The sequence below is a fragment of the Setaria italica genome, chromosome VI (genome assembly GCF_000263155.2).
Source record: "Setaria italica strain Yugu1 chromosome VI, Setaria_italica_v2.0, whole genome shotgun sequence".
NCBI classification, from domain to species: domain Eukaryota; kingdom Viridiplantae; phylum Streptophyta; class Magnoliopsida; order Poales; family Poaceae; genus Setaria; species Setaria italica.
In genome coordinates this window covers 6,613,420-6,631,732 of record NC_028455.1, presented here as the reverse complement: position 1 = coordinate 6,631,732, position 18,313 = coordinate 6,613,420, and the positions used below count along the sequence as shown (strand labels likewise).

The 18,313-nt window shown below is 41.2% G+C and overlaps 2 protein-coding genes across 4 annotated transcripts; one reads left to right on the top strand and one right to left on the bottom strand.

Moving 5' to 3' along the window:
- The first annotated feature begins 8,795 nt into the window (after nt 1-8,795).
- On the top strand, nt 8,796-13,446 carry LOC101753715 (N-acetyl-D-glucosamine kinase). The gene is made up of 7 exons (XM_004972878.4): nt 8,796-9,107; nt 9,792-9,939; nt 10,320-10,511; nt 11,157-11,285; nt 11,753-11,922; nt 12,491-12,621; nt 13,024-13,446. Exons 1-7 carry the CDS (start codon nt 8,924-8,926, stop codon nt 13,099-13,101), a joined length of 1,032 nt encoding a protein of 343 aa, XP_004972935.1. The 5' UTR covers nt 8,796-8,923; the 3' UTR covers nt 13,102-13,446.
- A 168-nt stretch (nt 13,447-13,614) lies between these two features.
- Nucleotides 13,615-18,261, bottom strand: LOC101754379 (WPP domain-associated protein). 3 transcript variants are annotated; one of them, XM_012847031.2, is made up of 5 exons: nt 17,807-17,903; nt 15,207-16,894; nt 14,902-15,028; nt 14,597-14,698; nt 13,615-14,172 (listed from the first exon to the last, which is right to left on the bottom strand). In XM_012847031.2, the coding sequence occupies exons 2-5, from the start codon at nt 16,862-16,864 to the stop codon at nt 14,122-14,124; spliced, it is 1,938 nt and encodes a 645-aa protein (XP_012702485.1). In that variant the 5' UTR covers nt 16,865-16,894; nt 17,807-17,903; the 3' UTR covers nt 13,615-14,121. The 3 variants fall into 3 exon arrangements, with proteins under 3 accessions (XP_012702485.1, XP_022683240.1, XP_004972937.1); XM_022827505.1 differs by having other exon boundaries at nt 17,751-17,891; XM_004972880.3 differs by lacking the exon at nt 17,807-17,903 and adding an exon at nt 17,945-18,261 and having other exon boundaries at nt 13,648-14,172.
- Between the last annotated feature and the right edge of the window lie 52 nt (nt 18,262-18,313).

Below are 18,313 nucleotides of genomic sequence, written 5' to 3'. Positions count from 1 at the left end.
TCGTGCTGAAATCCTGGTTGGTCAAAATGTATCCTAATACTTGTGGAATCATAGAAGTTTTTGCTTCTGTGATAATTTTGTCAGTTACTTTTTTCTTCCAAGGCCATTTTACCTAAGTCTTGCTGTGGCAAAGTTCGATGTTATGCCTACTCATAGAGGCAGTCTTCTCATTTGCTTACAATGAAGCTCCTGCAATTTTTTTCCGATAAGGGAAGTTTTATTAAAATCAAGATCGTTACATCGAGGTGATACGAAGCTCCTGCATAGAAGAGACCTTCAGTTCTTTTCTCTAAATACCATTATAATGCTTAATTGTTTACAAGTTTATACGAAATTCTTCTTACCTTGCAATTGAAAGAAATATAAGGATTGGACATGTCGAGGATGTTATACAAGTGATAAATCACGTACTCATAGACAATAAAAATCCAATCTCTTTAATTGGTTGCTTCTAGATTAATGCATTAACTTTGATTCCATTGTTGAAATATCACACATGCAGACTGAGTGGCCGGTATATGCGGTTGAGGATGGCCCAACAGGCGAAGCTGCACAATAATAAAAATATCAGTGAGAGCGGATAATGAAAATATTTAGGAGAGTGGATGTCCTGTGGGGACAATAATTAGAGTAATTATTATGGACCTAAAAATAAACTTATTCGTTAGCATGTCCCTAATTAGCGATTGTTTGCCAAGTTGCAACTATGCGACGCAAAGGCTGGCATCTACGACAGAACTCTAAAAGTAGATGCTTCACTCTAAATTCGGCAGTGCGTTTGGTCGCCTTTTACTAGCTTTTGCGAAGAAAAGAAGACTACCGAGAGACACTAAGAATCCTTTTCCATTGGGATTGTTACACATGCTAGCCACGGATTAGTTAGTCGTCGCTACGTCTGAAATGATTTGTGCTGGCACCTTGATTTTTAGATGCTGACAGACATGATTGCCACCCGCGAGCAGAAAAGTTCAGTTACCAGCCCGTTAAAACCTATCACTACAAATGCATTTATGTTAGCGGGTGACATAAGCACCCGCCAGCATAAATGTATTTCAATTTACATTGACTAGCCAAAAACTTAATCGAACATATCTCAATATCTTTTTAACATGTATTAGATTATGTATATGCATTTGTGTAGGGGTTTCAAATTTTTTAGCAGGGATTTGTAATTTTCTAATATTTAAATAATTATAACCATGTTTATTGAAATTAATTGATATTTGAACTAAATTTTTCACAAATAAGATAAAAAAATTGCAGAAAAATGACAATAAGAAAGTATGTTCCATTTTAGCTCAAATCATGAAAGTACATGGAAAATTTCAAATATTTGTTAATGTATTTATCACTTCTATTACAACTTTTGGTGGGAAAAAATTCTAATAATATCTAAATATGGTCCGAAAATTATATAAATTGGTAGGGAGCCATTTTGTGAGTCCACAACCTTGACATAAAAATTTTAGCATGTTATGAGAAAATTGGACTATACATTGTTCACAAATATATACTTCACTTACAACATTCCGTATAACTCAAGTCAAACCAAGCTTATGAACTAACTTAACAAACAAAACTATCATATACATGTCGATATATTTTTTTACATGCATGAGACTATATATATATATATATATATATATATATATATATATATATATATATTCTTTCGTAGAAGTTCCAACAATTTTTGAAGTTATATACTTGCATTAAATAATCAAAAGTAAAAAAGAAAAATGTAGATAGATTTGTATTTGCGGGTGATGATACACATATGTCACCCGTCAGCAAAAAATCAAAAACATTTCGCGAACATAGAGCACACAAGTGTGGCGGAATCATCCAAATTAACCTGACTAAAATGCACTTAAGTCGCCTGACACGCGATTATACACTTTAAGCAAGTCAACTTGGTTGTTCGTCGAATTTCATCCGATAAACCACTTACTCAGGATCGAGAAGTATTGCTCACACGAAGGTGAGTGGGCACAGATATTACAACATTCTCATCATATTAACATAGTTCAACAATTTATTACATCAGAGTTTTCGAAATTCAAACAGAGTTTGCAAGGTTGTAAACAACGAAGAAGTAAAACAAGTGGAAGCTACACGATGATACACAATACCATGGCGACATCGACCATGATATCAATTCCCACGATCCACACTGTCTAAGGACGGTTTCCACACGATCGTCCAACCCGGAGGGAGTTGGGTCGGCCAAGTCAAACTAGCAACCATTTCCTCGAAATCAGCACTACCTGAAAACATAGCCACAAGCAAGGCAACAAGACTGACCTGACAAGTGATACCTACTTCACCAACTCCTAGACATGCAAGGCTTTTTGGCTGTGGGTTTGTTTTGCCAAACGTGACTAAAGTTTGTCCTTACTTTCAACATTTTAGCTCAAATTCTAAGTTCATTAACCAATCTAAATTAGCAACTTTTACTAAGCAAGCATAGTTTTCAAACAATTAAAGGACAAGCATCAAGATTTATATCATCATCATATTCCATCTTTACTCAGTGCGGAATAGCGATCAAGCAGTCCCAAACTGTGAGAGGCAGACGAATCGATCTAAATTTCTTAACCATGCATGGCGAACCTAATCCCACGATATCCGTGCACCACGAAGGGTCGCTTCACTTGTTAGTCGTCCCTATCGATCCCTTAGGCACGTGTCAGGTCCAAACTTCCTTTGGCATGCAATGCTCCACAGTCCCAGTCTCTGCCGTACTATGATCGTACTTGCACCCACATGATGCACCATGGGAACGACGTTCCAAGGACAACAGGAATATAAGCCACGCCCCAGTTCAATCAGGTATTAGGCTTCCCCATCCCATACTAGGTATGAGATTAGTACTTTCAAACACTTGATCACGAACGCCGACATGTTTCGACCTTAGCAAGTTCATCTAGACAGACGGGGCAAACCACCATATTGGAACCATTCCCGATCCCATCCGTCATCCTTATAGTTGTAGTATGAGTAACCAACAACTCCTATAGCTCGCGAGTGACAGGCAATCACTCAACTTTTACCAAGTCCTATTTAGCACAACAACTACTCAACTTTAGCGACTAGTGTTCAGATCAAAGGTACTAAGTTCATGCATCTAAGGTTTCAATCAACTCCTATAAACGTAAATGTACAACATAAGCATCAACATATTGCATAATTTAAAAATAGGAAAACATGCACCGGGGCTTGCCTTCAGGTTCAGAGAAAGTTAATTGGTCTTCGGGTGTTGATCTGGCTCAGCTTCCACATGATGTAACTCTGCAGTGGGTTTCTCTTCCGGCGTAGGATGGAGCTCGTAGGTTCCGTCGGCGATATTAGCTTCTACACGACATGTGTATGCAGAAAGTTCAAATTTCTATGCTTTCGTATGAAGGATGCAAGACATGACTTATTGTTGAAGTGAAAGTTGCATTTCGACTACATTCACCTAAACAAGATTCTAAACTTTCATTATCTTCATGAAGTAAGGTGTGTTGTGGTTTAAAACTCGGGGCTGACTTTGATGGTGATTGTGTACATATTTAAGATTCTTACAACTTAGAACTTCACAAGGAAGGTGGGGGTCGCTTTTAGGATTGTTTGGGGTTCATTTGGAAGGTCATTTATTTCTGAATGTTTCTACATACCTCTTCCAAAAATTACCAATTAAGCTTACAAGGACTTAACATTTTCTTTATTCATTTAAACTGATTCCTCATCCAAAATTTGTTTCCACAATTAAACAGTAACGTATGAAATTGAGAAATTAGCAGTACCTCACTCATGTCATCAATGAGTTACTGTAAAAATTTGGGATCCATTGGATTAGTACAAAAATTATTTTATTATCCAAGGGTAGCATGTACTTAACCATTTTTATCTCAAAACCTACAGTGATTCAGAGGGTGAAACTTTAACAGTCGGTTGAAGGCATGTTATAGAGACATTGGTGAATTTTTCATGATTTTTAGTGAAGGACAACTATTTCCCATATATTAATCCTATTTCTTCTTCTCTAAAAGGAAAAGTGGGTTTCTTTCTGTTTTTGACCAGGTTCTAAATTTTTCCTACAAACTACACTTCACCACCGACCTATTCCAATTAGTTTCACATTTTTATTGTCTCTGCATTAAAACCTATGCAAAAAGAAAGGTCTACCTGCAGATTTCAATTAATAAACTAAAACAGTGACTTAAAAGTCTATGCTAGACTCCTAACCATTTTTCTAAGTTCCTACTCCGTGAAACATACACCTAAGAGTTGGATTTACCTTTTTATCATTTTTCTTCGATTTACTATGATTTAAATGGCCTAGACAACAAATAAAACATAAAACAATATTTCTAATAATAACATGTGCAAGATCATTTTTTATATGAAACTAGACAGTTCACTGAGCCCAACAAAATTTATTTGGCATTTTTCTAAGTTTTCTACGATTTATGGTGCATTTACAAAGTTTAATCTATTTTCTACCAATTTAAAACAATTAACCGAAACAAACTTACAATCTAACCCTTACGTCTATGGTTTAATTGCGCAGGGGTCCTTGGTTTTTGTGCTAAGGCTCCTAGATAAAATGCAACCGCTGCAATGTGGTCCCTATGGCGTCCACAGCGGCGGGCGGATAAAATCCCGGTGATCTAGGGCCGAACTTGCGGGAACAAGGGGTCGGGGGTGCGGAGTGTGCTCACCATGAGGGGTTTGGGGCAGGTCTCAGGCTGCGGCGAAGGCGAAATGATGGCGAACGGCTGTGGGGATGAAAGGCGGGTGCGACAGCGGGGAGCTCCGGTGTTCCAGTACCGGCGGACTTCCTGGCGGGCAACGGGCGGTGCGAAGAGCTTCGCAGGGTGGTGCGGAGGCGATTAGGGGTGGTGGCGAGTGATGGTGCTGAGCGGAGGGGGGGTGCGGGGAGCTTCGGGTGGCGCATTGGTGCTATTTGTAGCGCCGGGAGGGAGGAGGGCAGTGAGGCGAGGCTCAGGGCGTGGGTGGATAAGACCGGAGGGGCGCTGGTGGTGTGGCTGGTGTGCGGGGATTGGGGCGGACGCCATTGGCGACGGGCGCGGAAGCTCCGAGATAGGATCTTCAGCTCACTGGACGCGGGCGATTTGGGGCGCGGAGTAACGGCTTTGCCGGGTGGAGGGATTGGCGAGTCGGGCGCCGTCGACTCACTATCGTGGTGGCGCATTGGGCGGAGGCGCAGAGCCAATGGGCGGCGGCGGCATGGCGCAAGCGGAGGGGCGGAGCTTGCCGCGGCATTGGGCAAAGGAGATCACGGGGACGGGAAGAGATAGGCGCGCCGCTTGATTGGGTAGCTGGGGCTCATCATCCTGTCGAGTCGAACCAGGGGGTTAGCCGGTGGCGAGCCACCGGTGAGAAGGCCACGCGGCGGGCGGCGCACGAGCAAACATGCGGGCACGTTCTGGGCGCGCGCTGGAGCAGGGTGTGCCTCGGGGCAGGCCAAAAGGGCCAGGTTTGGGGCCTTCTGCTAAAACATTTTCAAAAGAACTCGTGAAACTCCAAAAGTAAAACATGTAGCCCTAATGTCCAGCTTAAAATTTTACAAAAAGAGTTTGCTCAAAAATGAAATGGATCTAAAGTTACGAGGCTCCAAAGTCGGTGGGAACGCGCTCCTCTCGGACTTAGGTGTTTCAGCAATTTGTCTGATTTTCAGGAATTTTGGCCGGTTTCGATGCAACTTTTGAGGGGTTTGGGATTTGAAATAGGCAAGGGTGTTATTGAAGGAATTGTTCTTTGATCTTAGGAATTCAACTTTTATTAGAGACTTTTCTCGAGTTCAGTTCAACTTTTAGGAGGAACGGGCTTGCCAAGATGCGCGCTCTGGACGTTCTTCCAGACTTAGTGCAAAAATGCATTTGCGCTGGTTTGACTGTTTTGAGTGACTTTGACCAAGCTTTTGAACAGGTTTGGTTGTGAATTAGACTTGAGTCAGTATAACAAAGTTGTAACACACTCATAGGACTACAACTTCTATTAGGGGTCTGACTCAAGTTTGGATATAGAATTGTGAGATAGCAGGTTGCAAAGTTGAGGAAACATATGAATTCCAGGACTTCGGTCATTTGCAGGATTTTGATGTACTCCTGATTTGATTCTTGTTTTTGACCTTCTTTCACTCCAAATCAGCCAAAGTGCTATTAACAAAATTTGTTTGAAATTAAAAGTTTTACAACTTCTATTTGGACAAAATTTCAAGTTTGTATATAAAAACTCAAGTTTCCTATTTAACTCCAAAAAGAGCTTTTTAGGGGCAATTTGGACATTTCACTTCCTCTACTTAGTGACTAATGACTTTCTTAAGTTTAACAACACCTAATTAAGGTAAAGTTGTTACAGCAGTGAAAAAAATGGCACGCGTTTGAGCAGCTCCGTGCCTCTCTCTTATCTACTCTCTCTCCCTTATCTGTTTGCTCATTTCTATCTCTTCTGCTGCTCCTCTCTCATCCTCACATCTCTTCCTTATCTCTGCAGGAGCCGCAGGAAAGGTGGTCGGTAGGTGCTGGTGGGCGCAAGCGCAGCGGGCTAGCAGGCGCAGGTGTAGGAGCAGCGGCCAGTGCACCCAGGCGGCGGGCTCATGGGCACTAAGGCCGGTACGGCCGACCGGCGGGCATCGACGGGAGCAGTGGCTAGCGCAGCCGGGCCTGCGAGTGATGGTCTGATGCGCCGGGGTGTGGCAACGACGACTGGTGGGCGCGGGGCTAGCGCGGCTAGGCCCGCGAGTGCTGAGGACGGCGTGCCCAGGCGGTAGCAACGGCGACCGGTGGGTGCAGGTCCAGTGCAGCTCGGGCGGTGGGGGGCTTGCACGAGCTACGACCGGTGCAGCTACAGACGGCACAGGCGGAGGAGGTGCGGTGAAGGCGGGTGGAGGAGTGTCGGCAAGCAACGGACCATGCGGGCGGATGACTAGCAGCTTGGATTGGCTATTTGTGTCTCCATCCTTCTCACCTCGATCCCAGAATTGCTGATTTGTTTGGAATGTGTAACTAAATTTGACATGTGGATGAATTTGTGTGGCGAAAGTGTTGATTGGCTTGGGATATTGCAAGTGTTAATTTTCTTGGGATTGTGCAAGCGTTGATTTCCTTCGAGGATGCCTGTTTCTTGAATGCTCATTCTCGGCATAGAATACGGCAACGTGAGCTGCAGCGTGGCTACGAATACAGCGGCACGAGCGGCTACAACTAGCCTTTTTTTTCCTCAAAATTATCTTTGCTGACAGGCTTCTTAACCATCCGTCAGCGCAGATAGTATCGGTACTGGCGGGTGGCTTGAGAGACCTGCCAGCATAAATGGCCATTTGTGCTAGATCAAGGTTGCTGGCAGGTGCGGTACCCACCAACATAGACCTCTTCTAGCCGCCAGTATAAAGTTTTTCTAGCGTAGTGTGTTTTAAGTTTTATGAGAGTGAGGAAAAGGAGAGACTAGACGGAGATCAAGGTACGCAATCTCGCCCATTGATATTTCCAGACGAACGGTCTCAATTACACACTACGTAATGAATGTAATCACGATGAACAATGTACTACAATGTTACACAGTACCAAACAGTGTTGATTCTAGCTGTGTGCAGTACAGTGCTGATTCTAGCTGTGTGCAGTCTCAGGAGTCGGAACTATTTCCAAAAAAAGAGTAAATTGTACCCACCGTATAAGAACTTGTTAGGTGGGTGTAGATTAGTCCAATAACCTATAAAATACTCAATTTAGTAAATAATTGATAGGGTGCGGATTGGTCCAATAACTTGTAAAATGCTCAATCTAGTACAATAACTTGATAGGTGGGTGCAAACTGATCCAAAAACTTGTAAAATGCTTAACTTAGTGCATAAATTGGTGCATCTGCAGTCCAAATATTATCACAAACAACATATTTTCTAATACCGGACTAGAGTATATTCGCGTAAGTTATTGAGCATTATGTGACAATTGATATTCGTGTCATGATGGTAACATAATCGGCCAGGACTGAACCTGAGAAATTATTATCATGTCTTTGTATTAACTATTTTTTTATACAAAGATTAAATTTTAATTAGGAATATTTAATTTCATATTCAATATTGATTCGATGTTTGATTATATGCATTTTTGTTCAACTAAAATATCCAATATGTTAATAAGTACTAACAATTAATACCTTTTAGAAGTTTAGCATAAATATTTTTAAAGCCTCGTACTTGTTTAGAAAGAAAAAATGAGCTAAGAAACAGGCATACTTCTCTACAATTGTTGAATACATGAGCAAAGGTGTAGAAGAAACCTAAGGTTATAGGATCTCTCTTATATACTTTAGTCTCTCGCTAATACTAATGGTGTAATTGTAAAATTTGATTCAATTTTAACTAATAAACACAGTTGAGTCATCTACTTTGTTTAACACGTTGTTGTTGTAAAGTTTGGACTACAAGTACACCTATTTTTTAAGTTATTGTACTAATTTAGTATTTTATAAGTTGTTGAACCAATATGCACACACCTATCAAATTATTGTACTGAATTAATTATTTTTTATTTTACAAGTTGTTTGACCAATTTGCACAGCAATTTGCACACACCTGACAAGTTATTGCACTAGATTGAGTACTTGGGCCAATCTGGAAAAAAAAAACGGTGCTGGTTCTCTCCTCTCTGCACCGGATCCTGGCCCTAACGATGCTCTCAACTCCAACAAAGATTACTTTCGCTAACAGGGGATGTTCTTAGTGAATGAACATACATGAGTTTATAAAGAAAAAACATTGCTCTCAACTCTCAAGCACACTGCACACGCTACAAAACGAATCCTTCTCCTAATCCCGGGAAAAAAAAATCTTCGTCAGAGTTTGACTCCCTCTCCCCGTCTACCTCGCCGCCCGAGAAGCTAGGAAGGGGGGCCGAGAGCCAAGCGCGAGATGGGCGGCTACGAGAACGGCGACTCGCCGGCGGAGGACGGCGTCATCCTGGGCGTGGACGGCGGCACCACCAACACCGTCTGCGTCTGCCTGCCGGCAGCAATGCCGACGCCGGAGTCCCCCGCCGCCGTCCCCGTGGTCGCCCGCGCCGTCGCCGGCTGCTCCAACCGCAACTCCGTCGGAGGTAATCGCCCGAGGATCTCCCCGGTCAGAGCGTGGCTGGCGCGTGCCTCGTGGGGAAAAAATGGATCTTGGGAAATTGGCGACGGGTCTTCGTGTCGGTTTTGGGGGATTTCGTGTCCGTGAAGTGCCGCGCGGTCGCGGTTGATTGGTCATATCTAGCGTGCGGGTGTCTTGAGGCGTACGGGAAGCATTGGATCTTGGCAATTAGGGGAGAGTTTCAGGGAAATAGATGAATTTGCTTGCGTAACACCGATTGTGCATGCTCCTTATTTTGTTTTAAGCTTTTGCTCGAATATTATCAAATTATCCTGCCCCATCTTGTTTGCTGTGAATTCTTTGGTTTCCTACACGTTAATCATTTTATGAAGTTGCTGAACAGATAATACCATTACTTGTGCTAAGCTTGGTGACTATAGAGTAATCTTGTAATTTTACCGATGGAAACACATTACTGTGTCTTGCACTTCCTCTGTATTGCTAAAGGAATACTGCACCCAATGTTTAACCAGAATCTATAGTTCTTATGCAGATCATATATGTTTCTGTAAGTCGTAACACAGTATATAATTGGAGCATGGGAATGTTTTTCCGATGATATGAAATCATTTTTTTTCTTGCCATGTATGTGTATATGTCAGAATTTGTTGCTCAAATATGTACTGACCTCTATGTCTCTATTTATCAGAAAGCGCTGCGTTGGAAACTCTAGAGCAGGTCATGACACAGGCTCTCGCAATGGCCAACACAGATCGTTCAGCTGTCCGTGCAGTTTGTTTAGCTGTATCTGGAGTTAACCACCCATCAGATCAGCAGAGGATGCTGGAATGGATCCGGTATAGTTACTCTATATTGATTAAAATTCATTTCCCCTAAAATGTAACTTGTTACATTGTTTTCGTACATATCAACTACTTGATTTCATTTGATATCTTCCAAGCTTCAAACCCATGCTGATATCTCCAAACACGTAGTTGATGCTCAAATGACCGAGCTAATTCTTTTGTACATTTGTGACACCATGGATAGTTAGAGTGAGTGGTGCTGTTTTTGTGTGTATCATTACAACTCACAGCAAGCTGACAACTAATAGATAGGAAGTCATCATTTTGTGTTCATTTGCATTCACCCAAAATGTTATCAACCAAAGAAGGAACCCCTCTAATTTCTTCTCTTTTACAGTTTTACTGCTAAATGAACCTTGTCTCTTCTCCAGGGATCTGTTCCCAGGCAATACCAAATTTTACGTGGAAAATGATGCTGTGGCAGCTCTGTCTAGTGGGACAATGGGAAGGCTGCATGGCTGCGTGTTGATTGCGGGCACTGGATGCATTGCTTATGGGGTCACAGAAGATGGAAAAGTGGCAAGAGCAGCTGGCGCCGGGCCTGTTTTGGGCGACTGGGGTAGGTGAGTTATATTATTTACATGAACAGGGTACATTAAACGATCCTCAAGACAAATGCCTTGTTTGAACTTTGAAGTTGGATTGTTCGAACATCATTCTTCATTTATGATTTGGATTTTAGAATATATATATATAAGCACTTTCAGTGCCATGTGCTCTTTCCTCAAAAGTTTATATAAGTGTAGGGGACGAGCATCAATTGTTGGTCACACACCCAGTAGAGATTATACAGCTATATACCTTTTAGTCCCTAGCATATGGCAGAAAGACTGTTTATATGTGGTCGTTGCTGAACTGTGAATTGGGAAGAATGATGACACTAGTTGCTCCGGTTAAGGAGGCCTGATCGGGAATTTGGATTCAGTGTGAGTGATTCTGAGGTGTTAGGGAGAGACCATGAGTGAATAGTTGGCCAGATAGTTTGCACGGTTCTCCTTCTTGCAGTCCATTTGACTCAAGTGTTGCAGCTCCTGCCTCCCACAAGAATTGCTGGGTCCTCGAATTGTTCGCTATTTGACTGTTGTACTTAAAGTGATTTATTTCTGTGCTTGTGAAACCTATTATTGTGTCACAAATTTGTGTGATTCCAATACCACTTGCTTGTGACAAAGGAAATTGTAGGTGACTATATGTGTACATTAATGCAGTGGATATGGCATTGCTGCACAGGCCCTGACAGCAGTAATAAAAGCACATGATGGTCGTGGACCACAAACTAGTCTTACAGGAGAAATCCTTGAGAAGCTTGAACTTTCGTCACCAGATGAAATCATTGGGTAAGTTATCTCACGGTAATGCATCCTTTGTCTACAGGTCAGTAATATTCCCTGGGAACTAGAATGATAGCTTAATATGTTGAGAAAAAGATACAAAATAGTGTTATAGCATAGCATGGTTCATTCGTGTAAAAAATGCATGCAGTATTCATGTGACCACTCTATGGTATAATATGGTTCATCAGAGTTAAAATAAAGCTAACCAGGCCTGCATTGTTTCACCAGGCCTTTGCCATTAGGCATTGATCCTTAACTTCCTTAACTTTATTTGACAGTGGTGCACTAAGCTCCTTGCATTCAGTATTCATAGTTTTACGCTCCTAGAAAGATCAGTAGTGTAGTATTTCATAACTTTGTAATATCTGGAGCTTCTAGAAGTTTGATGAACAACCAATATGTGGAATCTTATACGTTCGAGAAAAAAGAATGTGGAATCTTATTCTTGATTCTCACTGTATCTTGCTCAGGTGGACATATGCAGATCCGTCTTGGGCTCGTATCGCAGCACTTGTACCTGTAGTGGTATCTTCTGCTGAAGATGGTGATGAAGTAGCTAACAAAATTTTGCATGATTCAGTGCAAGAGTTAGCTGATACTGTTATAGCTGTTGTTCGGCGTCTTAGATTGTGTGGTGAAGGTAATGTTTATGTTGATCATGGAACATCACTTGGTTTTAATTTTGTCCACCAGCTCTATTTTGATTATTCTAATGGAGTAATTGCATCGTAAGTGTAGATATTATTTCTCTGGTGTTGAGACATCAAGTAACATCCATACAAATGGATGTCATTATGTCTTATTAATTAAGCAAAGACTGAACTGGTATTTTCCCTGCAAAACGCTCTTTAGTTATTGCGTTGTAAATGAGCATTTATCAAGTGATGTAGTTTGCTGTTATAAGTGAGCAGAAGACTTAAGATGCTCTTGTAGGGTTCTTTTTATGGTCCAAAGGTATTGTACACTACTTTTTGGAGCTGAGACTTGGAGAGTATTAAGAATTCGGCTTAGATTCTGTTCCCATTTCCAGATGTGGTGCATGACACAAGCTGATGTTACATTCTGAATAAGGTTTATGGGCCAGGGACATGGCATGCATGTTGCTAGATCTCTAAATTGTTAAGTTGCTAACCATGCTACTAGAGTGTTGGGACTCACAGTAGGAAAGCATACTCCGTATACCTGAATGTGTTTTTTTAATCTGGCAGATGAAAATGACAAATTCCCTCTTGTTTTGGTTGGAGGGGTCCTTGAAGGAAATAAAAGGTGGGATATTAGTGGTGAGGTCATAAAATGCATTTCCAAGGTCTTCCCAGGCACCGATCCTATTTGGCCTGAGGTTAGTATATTCGCTACTACACCTCGTTCAAAACTTTATCTCTCTTCTGGGCACATAGTCCCGTTCAAAATAAAAGGTGGGATATTAGTGGTGAGGTTTTAGTATTTTTTTAACTTTAGCATTCCAGGGATTCAAAGGAAAGATATAGCCATTCTCAGGAATGATAATTTTTTTTCTCAGCAATTTGAGATGATACATGGCATCTGTAGCTGATATAGTTGGATTAAATGTGCATAAATTTCTCCACCACGAAAGTAAATAGTTTATCAATTTGAAAAGCACCACCAGATAACAAAACATTTACTCCCAAGAAAGTTGGAGTAGGCATCCAGTCTACTTGAAATTTTTCCCAATTCAGAAACTTTGTTTGACAAAGCTAACAATTTTGTAATGAAATTTAAGGTTGAACCTGCAATTGGTGCCGCCTTACTTGCTTGGAGCCATCATCGCAAAGGATTGAAGCTGGAGAATGGAAGTTGATTCCCCATGTGGGAGGATGTGAATTGTACATTGAGAAGTTGGCGAACCTAAGGATAAATTTGGTCCCAAATACACATTTATCAGCATGATGGCTGCTGTTGTGTAAATAATAAATATTGGATTGATGCAAACATAAAGCGGGGATGAACACATTTCTGATGTAAGTAGGTAGAGTGTCAAAAAAAAGTTGTAAAAGTAGACCTTTGATCCTAACTCTTGGTTATCTTTGTATGTGTGCTGTTTGAGTTTAGAGGGGAAAAAATCATGGATAACTGATCTTTCAAATGTACGATACTTGGCCTCCACACTTAGTTGATATGTTGAACTTGTGATGGATTCCTACCATTTGTTATCTCTTTATGATTATGTCAAGAGGGACGGGTTCTGTGCGAATTTGCATTGAATTACATGAACTCAAAATAGCCTTCATTACAATCCACAAGTATAGTGTTTGACAACTGCCAGGTCTGAACTTTTCTGAAATTCTACCTGCATTACAGTTTCACAACAACATTTATAACATCGCAAAGTTCCAAAAACAGAGCAAAATCCAAACAATGTCTTTCAACTCAAATTTCTCATCAGGTTACTATCAGACCGTCAAACTAACACGTGAACGACATGCATCTTCACTCTTCAGCCACTGAGCAAAAAGAAAAAAGGGAACGCCATACATCAGGTTACCAGGAAGAGGAAGAGGAACATCAATCCATTACAACTCTTGCTCATTCAAGTAGGTCACTGTTACAAGAGTTCACCTTAGCAACCGAGCATAACGGGTGACAACCAAAAGCCAAACACAACTAACAGCTAAGGTTGGATCATTTACAAAGTGGTAAAAGGCTACCAAGACTAGCCTACAAAACGGAGCAAGCCACTCTGCATCACCTAGTCCTTGAGTTGGAAAAGCTATCAACCTTCTACAAAGGTTATCTCAAACTGCTGGAAGTACGATGTCAAGCCAACAATGCCACGGTTATAGTTAACATTGACTACCTGGTGTTAACAGGTAGAAGCATTTCAATTTGCCATGCTAATATGTTTCTTAATCATGGTCAAGGTCTCCATAACCTACAAGAAAGTGATAGTGCAGTTAATAAGGAACAGAAAGACTAACTCGTAAGGATACATGATGCAAATTGGGTGCGTACAATTTTTTAAAATTTCAGGTAATTGAAATTTCTGTTAAAATCTGTGACTTCATATTTTTGCACTGAAAATTTTGAGAACATGATATGGGCTACAATAATCTATATATTTTAGCAGGATAATGAGGAAAATGTACTTCACTGACAACATCCTTCTTGCAACTAAAGCGTGAACCTATAGATATCAATGGACATCAGTTTATAAATAGAAATATGAGCACAATGAAGCAGTTCATGCCCAAGATTATTTTAGGTAGAACACTTGTGGGAGAAACAGAAGCAGAAAACAAAGAAATCATGTCAAAACTCGAAAGTACTGTATGCTACAACACAAAAATGAAACTTACACCAGTATAGTGTTGCAGGACTGGAGAATAGTGGTCGAGTGCAATGTAAACTTTTGCAAGAAGATCTGTTAAGGCCTCAACCTCATCACCAAGTAAATCGACCTGCACACCAAATAAAATTAATTAATTTTGTTATTGTGTTTCAATCCTTGATCCCTTGCCTTAGCTAAATGCGAAACTGAACCATATTACATCACTTTTACCCTCATCGTAGGTTATGACCTTGTCATGGTTTGCAGGTTAAGCTTTGAAAAATGAAGCTAAATCACTACTAGCTACTTAGCTAGGTTTCACAAATAAATTACCTCGAGCTCAGCTTTCTGAAGATTAGAGCCTCTTGTCTCAGATATCTCTTTGTATCGCAGTGCCTTCTTCCTTAAAAGATTGCCTTCTTTTACAAGGTGTTTACATTGTTCTTTTAATACACAGAACCTGTGAAGAAAAGCATACTATACTCATTATTCACAGAACATTCTATAAATAGGTAACAAGGATCAACAACTGCAGAGGTAATATTAAGACCAAATAGAGATAAAGACAAAACTTTTAATCCTATAACCAGCCATTTGCCTAGAATGAATAAGTTCAGGGTGAATGAAAAAACAGGCACCTTGATTCATTGTGCTGGACTTTATTTGCAATAACAGTTAGTTGATCTGACATGAATTTTTCAAAACCTCTCACAGATTTAACAACACTTTCCATGAATTCATTCAATTCCTTGTCTTTGGAAACAGCAGATGTCAATCCCTTCTCTTTTTCTTCAATGATAGTATGCAGAACTTGGTTTTGTTTCTCCAACTCCTTTAGGGAGGCTGAAACGGTTCTGAATCTATCATTCAACTCACTCAAAATAGCATCATCATTCTGAACATGCTGCTGAGCTTGCTCCAACCTGCCCATAATATTATCAAACTCCTTGTTTTTTTCAGATATGTAGGAATCTTGCTTTCCCACTTTTTCTCTTAGCAAATCAATTTCATGGCACAGAGAGCCCACACGAGCCTCCATTGCCCTCAATCCAATCTGTGACACAAATTCCTCCTTTTTCCTGACTACTTCAGTAAAAGAATCCACAATTCGCTTCAAGTTCTCAATCTTTTGCTTCTGTTTAGATTCCTCTTCAGCACAACCCTTTTTCTCCAACAACAAAGAATCAAACATTGCTTGAGCAACAGCCTCATTCTGAATTACTGAGCAAACTTCATGCTTCATATCAAGCTCCATCTCATAACCATGCAATCTTATTTTCATTTCACTAAAGAACTCTTTCATGACAATCTTTTCTACCTCTTCTCTTATGGTGGCTGCAGTGCTGGCATCTTCAATGTCAGATTCAAGCCTTATAATATGCTTTTTATGATTTGTCTCTACATGCGGAGCCTGAGTTGGAATAGACCAAGGTTCTTCGTTATTAGTTGCACCACCTTGTAGCTGCATGACATCGGAATCTACTACATTGTTCTTGTCATGTTGACCAGGGAAGGCATCTATCTTGCTGCGAACAAAGGTTCTTTTATTCTCTAAGAGAAGCACATCCAACTTTGAGAGGACTTCCCCTATTTTCTTCCTCATGTGCTCAAGTTCTTTGTTGTTTCGTAAATGCCAAGGATTAGGTCCTTCTTTTTTCAGGAGGTCGCGCTTTAGTTTGAATATCTCTTCTGTCTGCCCATGCACAACTGTATCATGCTGCCTTTTCATCTCATTCATCGATTTATTAAAATAGGCTATCAAAGCATCATTATCCATGTGCTTCAGCAGTTTTGGATCAGCAAAAACCTCTTCTTCAGAACATATTTTCTTTGCTACACCATTTCTAAATTTTTCCTTGTTCCTCTGCTTGCTCGCATCTTCTGAACCTTCAGAGTTAAGCTGTGATCCCAAGAAACCCCATTCAGAACTCAATAGTGACTTTGAAATGGTATCAAGCTGCTCGCGAAGATAATAAAATTCATCATATCTTTTATCCCGGCCCTCATGTAAAATTAAGCTGCTATTTTCGAGCTGCTGAACCTTTTGGTTCAGTGATGCTATATCTGCATCCTTGGAAGCAATCTGCCGAGCTGCTTCTTGCTGCACATCAGCTAAAATCCCCATCATGACTGTGTCAGTCATAAACTTTGAAATGTTAAGCCCGGCAATGACTTCATCATACAAAGAAGCCATACTGTCAAGGTCATGGCACAAGACGTCTTCATGGGAAGGTTCAATCTGAACTGCAGCACTTCCATTGGCATCATCAGGCGCTACATCCAAGCTCTCTGCCATTTCTATCTCACTGTGAGTCGATCGACACAGCTGCAGAAACGGAAAGACACACAAAAAAGGAATGTTAAACTCATGAATTATAACCAGAGCAGGATACTATGGGGGTGTTTGGATCCCCGGTCTAAACTTTAGTCCCTGTCACATCGAATGTTTAGATACTAATTACGAGTATTAAACATAGACTATTTACAAAACCCATTGCACAGATGGAGGCTAAATGGCGAGACGAATCTATTAAACCTAATTAGTCTATGATTTGACAATGTGCTGCTACAGTAACCATTTGCTAATGATGGATTAATTAGACTTAATAGATTTGTCTCGCCGTTTAGCCTCGATCTGTGTAATTAGTTTTATAATTAACTCATATTTAGTCCTCCTAATTAGCCTCCGAATATTCGATATGACATGGAATAAACTTTAGCTCCAGGATGCAAACACCCCCTATTTCCCTCAGAAAATTCATCTTAACTTTTATAGCTCAGCTGCAGCCTCACATGTACTATTAATGAACCACATCAAACATGACGTGTGGTAGTAACCACACCACCCCGAAGCTTCTGACAATATTCTGTGAGCGAAACCCTACCTTAACAAGAAGACCAAAAGCTCACAAATTTCCTGTATCAACTACTACTTCTACCTCCAATGCTCGGCAATTAATGGCATGGGAACCCAAAGAGACAGAACATCTGGGTAATGCTAATTGCTAACCATGACAGGGGCATGGACCGAGATAGTCCAAACGACAAAGAGGAAACAATCAAGCTCTAACTAAATTACTACTCGAATTGGTTAAACAAGACAAGCAGCAAAAAAGAGTAAATCAAAGCCTAACCAAGCTACCCACCCCCTTAGATTAAGGAGGCCGTCTGAAGCAAGCTAACTTATGCTCAAACCATGGGGATGCGACGAGACAAGCCACAAAAAAAAATCAATCACCACAAAGGTTGGAGCTCCATCCGTCTCCCAATCCGCAGAGCAAGAAGCGGGTACCGAAACGGCGAGGCGAGGAATCCCTGCCCAAAAATACAAGCGGAAAGGGGAAAGAAGATGGTGCGGTGGCGAATCATGCTCTACCTTTTCTCGCTTGCCGCTGCCAGTGCCGCCGCCAGTGGGGGCGAGGGGTGGTTCGGGGACACCGAAAGCAGCCGCCTTTCTCCTCCTCCTCCACCCTATTTTCCCCCGCCACCGTTCAGTGCTGCCTTGGACTGCGACTGCTGCTGCCGTGCAGCCGTGGTGGGGTGGTGCTGGGCAGGTTGCCGCCGCTGAGCGCTGACCTCCCCTCTCGTTTGCGGCCCGGCCCATGGTTTTGGCCCAAACTTCAGCTTCACTCTAACGGCCCAATATGAGAATGCACTTGTTCCTTTGTCGGGAGAGAAATTCACTTCATTTTTTTGCTCTTTTTATTTCTCTCATCATGACTCAGGACCATGTAAATTTTGTCAC

Coding starts and splice junctions, on each gene's coding strand:
- LOC101753715 (XM_004972878.4), top strand. CDS start 8,924: ATGGGCGGCTACGAGAACGGCGACTCGCCGGCGGAGGACGGCGTCATC. Junction 9,940..10,319: donor AGGATGCTGGAATGGATCCG/GTATAGTTACTC, acceptor TCTCTTCTCCAG/GGATCTGTTCCCAGGCAATA. Junction 11,286..11,752: donor TCACCAGATGAAATCATTGG/GTAAGTTATCTC, acceptor TATCTTGCTCAG/GTGGACATATGCAGATCCGT.
- LOC101754379 (XM_004972880.3), bottom strand. CDS start 18,172: ATGGGCCGGGCCGCAAACGAGAGGGGAGGTCAGCGCTCAGCGGCGGCA. Junction 15,029..15,206: donor GTCCAGCACAATGAATCAAG/GTGCCTGTTTTT, acceptor TTTTCTTCACAG/GTTCTGTGTATTAAAAGAAC. Junction 14,173..14,596: donor TCCTGCAACACTATACTGGT/GTAAGTTTCATT, acceptor ACTTTCTTGTAG/GTTATGGAGACCTTGACCAT.